Source organism: Gouania willdenowi, chromosome 3 (assembly GCF_900634775.1).
Source record: "Gouania willdenowi chromosome 3, fGouWil2.1, whole genome shotgun sequence".
Lineage (NCBI taxonomy): Eukaryota > Metazoa > Chordata > Actinopteri > Blenniiformes > Gobiesocidae > Gouania > Gouania willdenowi.
The window spans coordinates 34,870,009-34,883,252 of record NC_041046.1 but is presented as its reverse complement, the minus strand read 5'-3'; the positions used below and the strand labels follow the sequence as shown (position 1 = coordinate 34,883,252).

The 13,244-nt window shown below is 36.9% G+C and overlaps 1 protein-coding gene across 1 annotated transcript in view; it reads right to left on the bottom strand.

Moving 5' to 3' along the window:
• The window catches only part of LOC114480192 (protein TANC1-like), a 63,063-nt gene that overhangs the window by 20,925 nt on the left and 28,894 nt on the right, over positions 1-13,244 (bottom strand). Inside the window, exons 9-12 of the mRNA XM_028474092.1 lie at positions 12,761-12,888; positions 6,018-6,249; positions 5,145-5,311; positions 1,552-1,860 (exon numbers count right to left, since the gene is read on the bottom strand). Of these exons, the coding sequence (XP_028329893.1) occupies positions 1,552-1,860; positions 5,145-5,311; positions 6,018-6,249; positions 12,761-12,888 (836 nt within the window). The remainder of the gene's footprint in view (positions 1-1,551; positions 1,861-5,144; positions 5,312-6,017; positions 6,250-12,760; positions 12,889-13,244) is intronic.

Here is a 13,244-nt window from a genome sequence, read left to right as displayed (position 1 = left end):
ACATGTCGTTTTCTTCCTCGTTTGTAAGATGCATGAACAAAGATGGCATCAACCTCAGGCGGGCTGACATTTCACTGCAGCATTTTGACGTACATGACTGACAAGTGTTAGTGACAGAATGGACCAGATGAGCAGCAGCAGGACCAGAAAGGCAAGTCCAAAAATACACTGAGGGTGAAAAAGCTGTTTTATATGTAGACTTGGTGTGTGTGTGTGTGTGTGTGTGTGTGTGCGCGTGTGGTCCATGATATGTATCAAATATGACCACAATGAGGCTATCATTGGATGCTTTGGTGAGCTATAACCCAACTAACTCCAAAATGACTTCCATGCTTTATTGTCTTTTAAGGAACACAAATTATATTAGTTTTAATAACTATTTAATTAAGGCCATCGTGTGCAGCGGTGACAAGCTGGATCTCATTATATCAGGAATTGATTTATTCTAATTTATTCATGTGTATCAATGAGCTATGTGTGCTGCAAGCCATTAGATACCGTTCTTCATATCACACATTCCATCTCAGCACCAAAACAAATTACTGTAGGTTAGAAAATTACTCCCATTATCTCATATATAAGCCTCACAATGTTTTCTTTTTGTAGCAAAGTTTCGGCCAAAGCGTTTGAGTTTGATTACATCAGGTTGTGTAAGTGGACCCCAGGAATGCAACGAGTGTGCACTTATTTTAATTGCTCATCCGTGAATCCTGTAACACTCGTCTGAGCTTCACAAGCTAATTTTGTGTCAGCTGTAATTAAACGGTAAAGGTGGTGGAGGGGTTTCTCAAGTTATTTTGCGTTTATCATTACAGCTTTTTATTGTGACGTGTTTAATCACAGTGTTATTTACGTGTCCGACTACTTTAGTATTTTCAAAAATACATTTAGCAGATATTTTATTGCTATAAAATTAATTTCTAAACTTTTTGAAATTTATTTAAAACGTAGTTAAAGGAAAATATGTTATTTTCATAGTCTGTCCAAAGCAAATACCTTGTGAAGATAAAATTGAAAAAAAAAAGGTGCTTAAAAATCAAGTCACTTATAGGTCTTATTTATTTATTTGTTTGTTTGTCTGTTAGCAGGATTACTTCAAAAGTACTTTATGGATTATGAAGATTTTTTAACCAAAGATTCCATTCTGGTTTTGGAAGGGATCTGGATCAATATACTGATTCCAGATCAGATTTAAAAATCTAAGAGACTGAATGAAGAGTGAAAAGTTATTATCTTGGTTCGTTTATTGACCGATGGTGCTAAAGGTTGATTCACTTATGTCGGGTTGGTTTCTTAATCACCCCACCAAGTTTGTATGGTTGATTAGTATTTAGTATTCATGCAAAATTTGGCTGAAATTGTATTGTTACAGAAATAATTATTTTTGGAATGACTTTAAAATAACAAAAAATAAAATGTCCTTTGCCTGTCTAAACCGAATGCCCTGTAAAGCACTAAATATTGTACTTCTACATTTTTAAAGACTAAACTGACCATAATTCTTTATATTCGTCCTCTAATAATAGGTTATATAACCCCTTCATGTCTGACCTCTGACAGAGACACAGGAACGACCAGGTAGTTTCCTCCCTTCAGGACCAGGTGGGCCTTGTGGAACAGATCCAGGGTCAGCTGAAGGTAGAGGATGGAGCCGTGGCTCCTGGTGGACAGGTGGCTGCTGAACTTGCTGAGGAGCAGAAGATCGGGGGCCGAGCCTGTTGGTGTGGTCACATTGGCCGCCACCTGGGAGCTGCTGCTGACCCGGTGATGGATGTAATCACTCAGGTCAGCTCCCAGATCGCTGCTGTCGGGCAGAATGTCCAAAGAAATGCCAGAGAAGGGAAGTGGGGTGGTGATTTCCTGCAGGAGAACGAGTGAAATATTGATGGAAAAACAGTTTGAACTGATACAGCACAAACCTTTAAATATTTGATCAATTTGAGGTTGTGTGTCTTCAGAGTATTAGTTGGGAGAAAATGAGCTGCACCAAAACCATGAGCTATTCCTCAGATGCTGCTGCTGCCTGTGACTCACGCAGAGCCATGGGATACAGTACAGTAAATAGTGTGACAATGAGTCAACCTCTAACATTGCTCACAGGCATCTCTTCCATGCACATTTCATCTCCTCTCCTGCCATCCACAACATTTCAGCTCTGGCCAAAAAAAACCCCAGCTATGACTGATCAGCGTAGAAGTCCATTTTATTGCAGCTCGGTTCCTCATTAGGCTTGACATTTAGGTTCAAGCACAAGCTATTGGCTTGTAGCCTTGGACAGCTCACTTCCCACTTCACAGTGAAGCAATCTAGTTACTTTATAAAAGTCTGGTCAAAAGGAGAAGTTTAGAGTGATGTCTGTATTTTCTCATCTCGAACTGTAAAAATGCACTGCCCTATGACATCAAACGCATCATAAGTAAAATGACCCCCAAATGTATTTTGTGTATTCCCAAATAGTAATCCAATTATGTAACCAGCTGGCTGCCCGTCAAGCTCCAGACTCTCAGTAGTATTACCATCCGTTCAGGACGTAATCCATGCAGCCTTTGGAGGCTCAGCTTTGGCATCGGACAGATGCATCTGCTGTTTGGTGGGATTACCAACCGGATTGAGAAAATATATCAGAGCACAGAGAGCTGTGGTGCCAAACGCTACACTGTCTTTGCCAAGGCAAAAAGAGCTCAAACTCCAAATGCACAATCTTTCTAGAACTTTAAGGAATGCTTATGTGATCCAGATAATGTAAAGCAAAATGTACAGGTCTCCTGGCTCAAAGTCATTAGTCGACCAGAAGTTAAATCTAATTCCAATAAACTAGAGCAAAAAGCATTGGTTGCTTACATGTATCTATCAAAAAGCAAAACATTTCCCAAAAACAGCATGCTTATCACTAATGAGTAGTGTTATTCCAATACCCTTTTTTTGTCCCGATGCCGATATCAATACCCAGTTCCATAGTATTTGAAGATACCGATACATGCCGATACGGTGATGTTAAAAAAAGACCTGTTTTTTGCCAAATTCAGGTCCTCGAAATTGCCGACAATTTTCGGCAACATGAAAACGCGGCCCTGTGATTGGTTCAGAATGTCAGCTACGGGCCAATAGTGATAGCTTGCCTCTGCATGCACTGAACACGTAACCATACAAGTTTCTGTGGTCAGGAGTCAGGACAGCATTGATAGTTGGAGAGAGAAAAACACAAAGCGCTGCGTTTGAAGAACAGTTTGTAAATGAATGTTAATAGTCAGTACTCGCCGATACCGATTCCAGCCTTTAAGTGCCGAATCGGGGCCCCTCCCAATACAAGTATCGGTATCGGCACAACATTACTAATGAGACAATAAATTAACATAGTATTTACGGTGTACATTTTATCTCAGAAAAACCTCCGTTAAATGACACAACCTTAGGCTTCAAAATAAAAGATGTCAGACTCAACAGCCTTAAGACATGAAACACGACATGACGCTGTATTTTGAAGAAACCGGAAATACACATGACATCATCAATATGTGCTGCTTCAGACACGAGAGTAAGGAAGTAAGTTATTATTTTCTATTTATTTTTTAAAGGTTAAGATATATCAACGTTTAATTTAACTATGTATTTATTAATCAAACAATATGTTGATGTATCTTTTAGAATACATTTAACTTTTAGAAAATAAAAAGAAAGAAACATTTTTTAACTTACTTCGTAATGTCTACTTCTGGGTTTTTTCAAAATAAAACGCGTGTTTTACGGACTGAGGCCGTTGAGTCTGATGACTTTTATTTTGAAGCATGAGGCTGTCTCATTTGGCAGCGTTTGGTTTGACAAGTTTTTGGCGGCGGTTTTGCTGAGACACGAGTCAGTTTGTTCTGATAATTGACAGAGGTTTTCCTGATACCTGATACCTCCCTCTGAGACCTGAGAATGTCCTAAAATGTACGCTGTACATATGTCCACATGTCCAGTTTGGAAATCATTTTCTTGGAAATGTATGATTGGGTTTGTGGTCAAGATAAACCAATTATTGCCCTTTTGTGGCTTATTGTTATTATGAGTATTATTGTGATGTAAGAGGGCAGACATTACATTTAATACATGCGCACTGTACAATCTTGCTAGCTTGATCTCGTGCATGTTTGCTTGTCTGACTGCAAAGTAGCAAATGACTATTTTTCATCCTGTGTTTTAAACTTTCAGCAGAGCAGATAGAAAGAAGTGTATGCATTGAATTTGACATGTGTGCTTTAGTCCAACAGAAAACGCCTCAGGAAGAAAAAAAGAGAAAGAAGAGAAGCTGAAATCCTGCATCCTCCTAAGTGTCATAAAGAGTGAGATGTAGCTGTATTAAAAAGCCAATCAGTCTGATTAGACAATCCTAATATAACCTCAGAGAATCCTCTTCCTGAATGTAATGTAATCAGGGGCTTATTATCAGTTTAATGACGACACATTGACATCTTTCATAGACATGCAGGTCAATAGACCTTCAATAGACAAGCTGACGCCATGTTTTAATGGCCAAACAGTCTGAGGCCCTGCATGCTTGTAAATAAATATAGCTCAGACATTAATTGAGGATTAGATTTCAATGAAGTTAAACAAGCTTTAAAAGCTGTTCAAATGTTAACTATCATTTATTGTATATTTTGTTATATATATATATATATATAAAATACAATACACACAGGTGACATCTATGTGCTGCTCAGTCCCACAGAATAGGATGTTTTGCAAATAAGAAACGCACTTATCAAACAAATACAGCAGGAAAAATGTCTTCAGTTACAGTATAAAAGATATTCTTCAAGTACAAATTAAAATCTTTCAAGTAGAAAAAAATATTCTACAGTACAAAACAGGATATCCCTTTGAGAGTTTACTGGCATTTATGTGTGCATCTGCGATCTACAGATTTTAAGTACAAAAAAAAATCTATCGAAAAACTGTCACGTGACTTTTGGCTCTAGTTTTCCGTGTTACAAATTCACGCACAAATGCCAGTAAACTTTCAAAGAAATGTATTGTTTTGTACTTGAAGGCTATGTTTTGTGATTGTTTCTTTGTTGTTTCCCTTAAGTAAAAAAAAAAACAAAAACATTATGAGGTATTTATTTTGTGAAATATGAGTAAAGTGGTGTGTTTTGTCTCACCACCAGGCCTGTTCTGACGGTGACCACCAACTTCAACCAGGATGGAAATTTGGAGATGATTTTGGTGATAAAAGTAGCGATGGTGTCCCCGTAGTCCGGCTTATGAAACTCGGCCTCATTTAGACTGTCCACTACTATGATGTAGTCATCTTCAGGTAATCTACGCTCTGAAAACATGAATAGAAGAATAAAATGCCATTAATATATTGTCCTTATAGGAGGGAAAGGTGAGATGTATTTATCTGATATCATTTACGAATAAGGGCACCAACAGCAGATATAGAATAGAATCTATAGTAAATAGATATAGTATATCTATTGAAATGAGACAAATCCATCATGTTTAACGATATCTGTGCGTGTAAAGATTTACACACTCACACTTGTAAACACAATGTCTCCCTCTCTCTGTTTTCTTTCTACCTTGCTTAATAGAGATAGAGTGGACTCTGACTGAGGAGCGCACACAAACAGAATAGCACATCAATCTAGCTCCACTGACTGCATCATGTTGAGAAACTTATCTGGCTCATGAACCCATTGCATAGGCCTCTATAGTGCATCTTCTGACCTTGAAATGCAATGGGTTGTTGACAATTCACCAGGTCAAAAAAAACACTTATCGTCTCCCTGCACAAATGACCAAACATCTCCTTTACACTCGTATGGAAATCATTGACCTTAACTGGGGAAAATAACCTGAGACCATCGTGGACTCATTAAAGACACATTTCACACAGGATATTGCAACTGGCATGCTAATTACGGGGGACGCAGTCAAGTTTTCAATCTTAAAACTGGTGATAATTAAAAATTCAAAAGTTCTTTATATTTAAATATCACATTGGTCTTCAAGTGTGTGGAGTTAATTACCCTTTCGCAAGTTAATTATTGGCTCCAGGACGCCCTTTCTGAAGGCAGCGATGGGGTCTTGAACGCAGGAGCGCAGGCTCAGGATGTTTTGGAGCTGAGGCTCTTGTATCAGCAGCTCTCTGTAGGAGGTGAGCTGTGGTGCTCTGGCCAGCAGGGCGGCGATGCTGTGCACAAACTCTGGCAAAAGGCAGGTGTAGGTGTTGTCAGCCTGGCAGAAATGATACGCTACGACCTGTAAAGAGAAAGAAACCTGTGAAATGAGGAGAAAAAAGTGTGCCATACCTATTTGATAAACACTCTTTATACATTTAGATTGAAATAAAAAAAACTGTTAATGCTTTAGGTCAGGGGTGTCAAACTCATTTTAGTTCAAGTGCTAAATACGGACTAGTTTGAGCTTAAGTGGGCCACAGATTTTAGGTGGGAAAGAGAGCAAATTCAACATTAATGTGCTATGGTTTGCACTTCTACGTATAAATGATGTATTAATGATAAAGTATGTGAGTAAATCAGACCCTGCATCATTTTCATTTAAATTTCCCTGATTGCCTGTAATCATTTGAGGAAAATTTGCCTGATTTTGGAAAAAATTGAGAGTTCTTCCAACAATTTGCCATCGTGATATAAGAGCTGGAAAGCGGAGCTCTGCAAATATTGTGGCTTTTAATTGAATATTTGTATTTGAAGGGGCTGAGGTATCCACAACTGAATTAGTTGGTAATTCATGTGTCATTCTTCCTACTTTCTTGTGCGGGCCAAATTTGATGATCTAAAGGGTCGGATTTGGTCCCCGGGCCCTGAGTTTGACACATGTGGTTTAGGTGAAAGTACTGGTTCAAGTAGAGGTTCAAAAGGTGTCATGTCAAAGTGATTTTATATGTTCTGTTATGTATATGTTTTATATATATATAAATCACATGTTATTACATGTCAATGTCAACTATATTTATAAAGCACATATAAACTGCCAGGGACTGTACTGTAAAGTGTTTTACCGTAAAACAAGCAAAAACAAGAAAAATAAAATAATACTACCGAGAATAAAGTATTTTTAAATTATGTTGTTTGTTATTTTTGCCATATATATGAAGTAATGACTGCTGTACTAGATATATAGAATAGATAAGCTTATATATACTGTATATAATTAAATAATGTTCATATAACAGTTTTTTTTTTGGATATTTATTTACAATTCATCCATCCAATCAGTCGGTTGTACTCGACACTTTTAAGTTCACTTTTATCTACACTACCTTGACCAAAGCACAGCATTAAAAGTCCCTTTACATTCACTCCAGTGATGAAATAATAACACTCTGCCTCTCACATAAGTGGCATAAAACCTGTGTTGCCATGGGGAATCTGAATCCAAAGTGCATACAAAGAGTTCAGACCCAGAACCATCTAAGAAGCACCAGTTACCAACCCCAGCCTCACCAAACCGCTGGAAATGATCAAATAAACACACTGAGCGACATTTAAATACCCCAAAGTCGAAAGCTTAGTAGTTTTGTCTATTTCATAACATGACAAAAATATGATATACTCAACAACAAGTTGGTTTTCATTGAGAGTAAACTACATCAGTGGTTCTCAACCTTTTTGGGCCCAAGTACCCCTTTCTCTTATTCCTGAATCCAAGTACCCCCTTATGTTCGACTCCAACATTTTACTCAGAATTCTATGAAAAAACAACAACAGAGCATAATGATGGAATGAATGAGTGATAACACACATTTAAAATAATCTCATTTTGTAAATAAGTGGAATTAAACTGTATTTTGTGGCTCCTGAATAGATTTATTTCTACAGTTTTTATCACTTCCTGTCACTCCCTCCTGATGTGGGACCAAGACTGACCCTGGTATTTTCAGTTCATGTTCTAGTCAAGATCATTTCTATCATCATTTTGTGCGTTTTTGTGTCATTTTGTGTATTTTGTTGTCATCTTTAATGTGTTGTTGGTATTATTTAAACTAATCTCTTTCTGTGTTGTTTGTTTCTTATGTCGTTCTGTATGTTTCTCTGTTATTTTTGTGTATTTTGTCGTGATCTTGTGTATTTTTCTTTTATTTATTGTGTTTTTGTTGTCGTTTTGTGTGCTGCTGGTAATGGTATGTTTCTCTCTTAGTGAGTGTGTTTTTGTTGATATTTTGTGTATTATTGTGTTGTTGTTTGTCTGTTCTTTTAATTATTCAGTATATTTTTCTCTTATTTTGTGTGTTGTTGTTTTTTGAGCTGCTGGTACTATTTAGTCTGATTATAATATTTAACTAAAAATAAACATTATAAAAGCCCATATTTTAATGCTTTTATTTGTTAATTTTCCTCTCTCTCTCTTTGGTGAAACACTGAACTAGAACATAACAGCAATGCTGATATTTCTAACTAACATTGATAGTGGTGCTGCTTTGCTGGAAGATATTTGTACAAAAGACATCTCTAAAGAAAATGACAGACCTTCAACAGTACTCACTTTGTACTGCAGGTCTGAGTGGAGGCCAAGAGTGGGCCTCATCCAGTGTTATCAATGATGCACATATTGAGAAAACATCCTCACATCACAAGTCTGACTTGTTCCCATGGAAACTCGTATTGAGGCTAAGTTAGTAAATTTACAAGCTTCCATGTCATCTGTGTGAAGCAGTGCTCTACACGGACTCTGAAGCCACACAGCGATCCTGTGACATTAAAAAGGAGTCAGTGATGTGCACGCCCATGTGTGGTAAACGCTTTCACACCCATTGCCCCCTGCTGTTTTGTGTGCGCCATGTTTCACTCCCATGATCGCAGGACAAAGCCGAAGCATCTTTTCAATGTGAAATTATTCATATTTTTGTTAAGTTCAGTGGTATTTGTACTCGGCAACAGGTTATGTCATTTTAGAGTGGCTTTTTATGTAAACACTATATTCTAAAGAGCAGATTAGCATTAAAAATTAAATTAGCTTTTTTTTCTTGAAACTAAAGTTTTGAAATGTTCCACAAGACTTTTCCCCCCATCGCCTTCAATTTGTTTTTGGCTCTGTCTTCATATCCTCAATCACAACATTTATAAACCTTCTCTGTTGCCTGGCAGCTACATCTGCATATTTATCTTCTGCATGTCCAAACCAGTTCACTCCAGCCTCTCTGACTCCATCTCCCATCTGCTCCACCTTAAATGATTCCCTTCAGTATTATGTGTAATACATGAATCCTCGTCACTCTTTAAGAAAATCTCAGGAAAAGAGCAAAAGTATCCAAACCGTAACACCACCACAGCTACTGCTACCATCTAAGGACCCTCCCTGTTAGCTTCCATTCCTGAGCTTTCCTAAGTTATCGCCACATGTGACCAACAATTATTACCTCGGCCAAGAAAGGAAGTAATACATTCACTGGCATTTATTTATTTATTTGTTTGTTTGTTTGTTAGTCTGTTAGCAGGATTACGTCAAAGTACTTTAAGGATTTGGATAGAATTTTTAGCAAATATAGAAGATACCATCACATTTTAGAGGGGATCCGAATCAATATACTGATTGTGGATCAGTTTCAAAAATTGAAAATTCCCTCTCTCTCATCATTGGCAAAATTAAAGAAAAAAATCCTATCTTGGTTCGTAATTGACCGATCTTTGTGAAATTTAATGAATTTCCTAAATTATTCCATCAAGTTTCATCCAGATCAGATCCAGATTGTGCATTTCATTGCAATTGCAATTTTCCCCCAAAAATGGGGGTGTCCATACATTTGGACCTACTGTATGGTTATTAATAAGGACAGATATTTTAAGTGTGAATGATCATTGTGCCATGATCAGGATCATTGATCCGGAAAACCTCCAATATCTGCAAAGAGGGGTGCTCTTGTTTTAAGATAAACATATTATCTGCAAATAATCATTGTTTACATAGAGTCCTGATGGACATTTACAAATATTTTTAGGTGAAGGTCAAGGATTACTAAAGAAGAACCCAAATTACATCAAAATGTTGTTTTTTTAAACGTTATGATGATGATATGTAATTGGCCATTGCCACCATAGTACATTATTTTAAAAAAGAATGAAACCCACAGATGGATTTTTTTCCTCCACTAAGAGCCTATGCTATGAATCTAGATAATTATATCCTGGATTAATTTCCATCAGCGGGCTTCACCTAACCAAACATTGTCAGTCAGACAGAAGATGTTTCACGAAGATTGATCACAACTCGTTGAGTTAAACGCGTTGATTTCAGTCTGGTTAACCAGCGCACTCTAGTGACGGAGCGTCTGACCAATCACACGGATGAACTGAAGAACGTCACAAATGAGGAATAATTCTTTAAAAATGTGAAGAAATAAAATACATAATTCAGACCAAAAACAACACTGTTGCTGCAGTAAAAGCAGAAAGTAATAAATGCAGGAATTGATGAGTGTTAGTAATATTTCAACTAGTGAGATAATAAACGGAGAATCAGTGTCACATTCTCTTCTCTTTTTAACTTGTCTGTGGCTCTGATGCTGCGTTCATACAGATCAGCCTACCTCATAAGGTGGAATATATTTATATGTTATATTATCTACAGATATACTGTAAATCTCTGTTAACTAAATTCGGTAAATTAAAGGATTCCATCAATGTCTAAATATTCTCTCTCTCTCGTCAGCTGTCAGATGAAGATCCACACAGCGACGTGTTCACACATCACCTTTTATTGGACAGCTCGCTTTCTAAGAGATCTGATTGGTCAGGAGGCGGGACTTTAGCACTCGCTAAGATGCTAGCCAGAGAAAAACCTGCTTGCGAGCAGGCTCGTCGTTCAGCTTAAGTTTCCATGGTGATTTAGCTCTGTAAGATGTTAGCGAGCTTCGTAGTCCAGCACACACTCATTTAATCCCGGAAGTTAGCGCGATAAGAGATAATCTAGATTCTTAACATATCCCCTAAATGTATTGTATTCACAAATTGTTATTTTTTTAACCAGAAAAATAAATAAAATCTAAATAATAAAACAGGACAGTTGGAGAGTATTGTGTGTAGTTACAGCGATAGCTTGTATTAATTATTATCTTTAGGGCTGAGATATGTAGTTGAGCAGAGGTTAATATTATTGCCTCACAGCAGTATTTAACATGGTTTCGGGCCCCTGTGTTTCTGAGTCAAGTTTGTATGTTCTTTCTAAGTATGCGTTGGTTTTCTTCAGGTTCTCTGGTTTCTTCTCTTTAACAATGCTGGTGGGTGAGATGTGTTTAGCAGCATGTGCCAAGTTAACATCTGACAAGCATGCAGATGTGGTTTGACATCAGTCAAATGGTGTTGGTTTGATGACTACTGTGTGGTCTGACGACATACACGAGCTACTGTCGCTCAAAATCCTGCAGAAGTTACCGCTTCAGATAGAAAGTAACGATTTCAGAAGAATATGGTTCAGGAAGAGTTTAGAGGAACTCAACAAGTTTGGCCAATGAATTCAACTGATTCTGTTAGAATCAAGTATTTGTGAGACAAGCTATTCAGATCTCTGGGTTTTCTCTTCACAACTTCAAGGTCTTAAAGGATCTCCTGCCAGGACAATGGTGCCAGATACCAAACCACAGCTTCAGAGGTCTAGTGGAGTTCATGCGTTGACATTTCAGGGCTTCTCTTGACAGCAAAACAGAGACCTACACATTATATAAGGTAGGTGCTACAGATGATCATGTAGAACAAATGAAGTAATATTTATTCACTTTTATAGTCAGGTGAAAAACAACATAATTTTTTACTTCCGATATGATGTCGATATTTCAGCCTTGGTTATTGGCCGATATTGAAATTGTACTCAAGTCCAAGCATACATAAAAGTCAAATGTAGCTCAGTTAAATAGTACTTAAAGTAAAAGTTACGAGTTACTTTCATGTTTATTTTTGGTAATAAATCTGGCCATAGTTCCCTTGCATACAATAAACATCTCATGTATAAAGTTAAAAAGGAAGAGATTCAATCTTGCATTTTGTCCAAATGTACAGTTATTTTTTAAATAAAATAACACCAATGAAGGAAATTCAAAATAAAATAATTGTGAGGTAAGTTCTCTAAGTATAGATACATGCATGAACTCTAAAACTGAGAAAATAACCTCCATTCAATGCTGTTTTGGTGCCGTAAATTACTTAATTATTGTGATTGGTCATCTATGATGTGATGCATTTTTGTCTGGTCATTTCATTTTTTGTAGTTTTAAAACAAGAAATAAGAATTTACTCAGTAACAGTGGGGTGTAGAAATGTAACAAATTACTTTATTAATTTTAAAACATACTTAATTACAAGTAAAATTACTGATTTTGAAATATATTCAAAAAAGTACCCATAAAAACAACTCAAGTTACAGTAAGATGAGTACTTGTAATCCATTACTTTCACCTCTGCCAATGAGTTGCATATATATTTAACCTTAAACATAAGCCTATTATACAATTGAATAAAATACATTTAAAAATATTAATTAAAAGACCCAGAAAACGTACATTATAAGACTGATATCCGTTGTCAATTTTGTATCGGGACACCCTTAATAATAAGTTAGTTGAGTACTGCTTTGTCTGTTTTAAGATGTAAAGTTTGACTCCGAATAAAAAAAAAAATGGCTTCATACAGTATTTCCTAGTCTATGAATATAGCCTATAGGACTTGACAAGAAATAATTAAATCACCTGCCATATGGCATGAAAAACATCTGTACATCACTCTCCTACTAGGATATTATATCAGTGTACATATGATACCTTTGCAGCAAGGCTCCTGACAGCCTCCTTCCTCTTAGCTGCACTGTTGCTGGTTCCTGTAGCACAGCTCTGGCTGGCCTGGGAATCCACAGGCTGTTTGGAGGCAGCTTTTCCCTGTCTATCCCCACCTGAACATCAAAACAACAACAAAAGCAAAGTTGCCCTTTTAAAATTCTTCAGATGAAACTTCAGGGCAGAGGCAAGAGAAGCATCAGACGTAAAGTCAATCACAAAAAAAAACAAACAAAAACTAGTACTAGTAAGCAAGGATGGACTGGGACCATAATTCAGCCCTGGTATTTTCTATCCAGACCAGCCCACTACATTATCAGCGTCACCACGTAGAAGCTGTTATTAAGTCAGTGATGCTCAACATGTGGCTTTTTGTCTCAATTTGAATTATTATTCCCCTAGAAAACCTTTTTTTTTTTTTTTTTACCTATTTCCTTTGTCCCATTTTTTTACCCTTTTCAAAAAGACACTT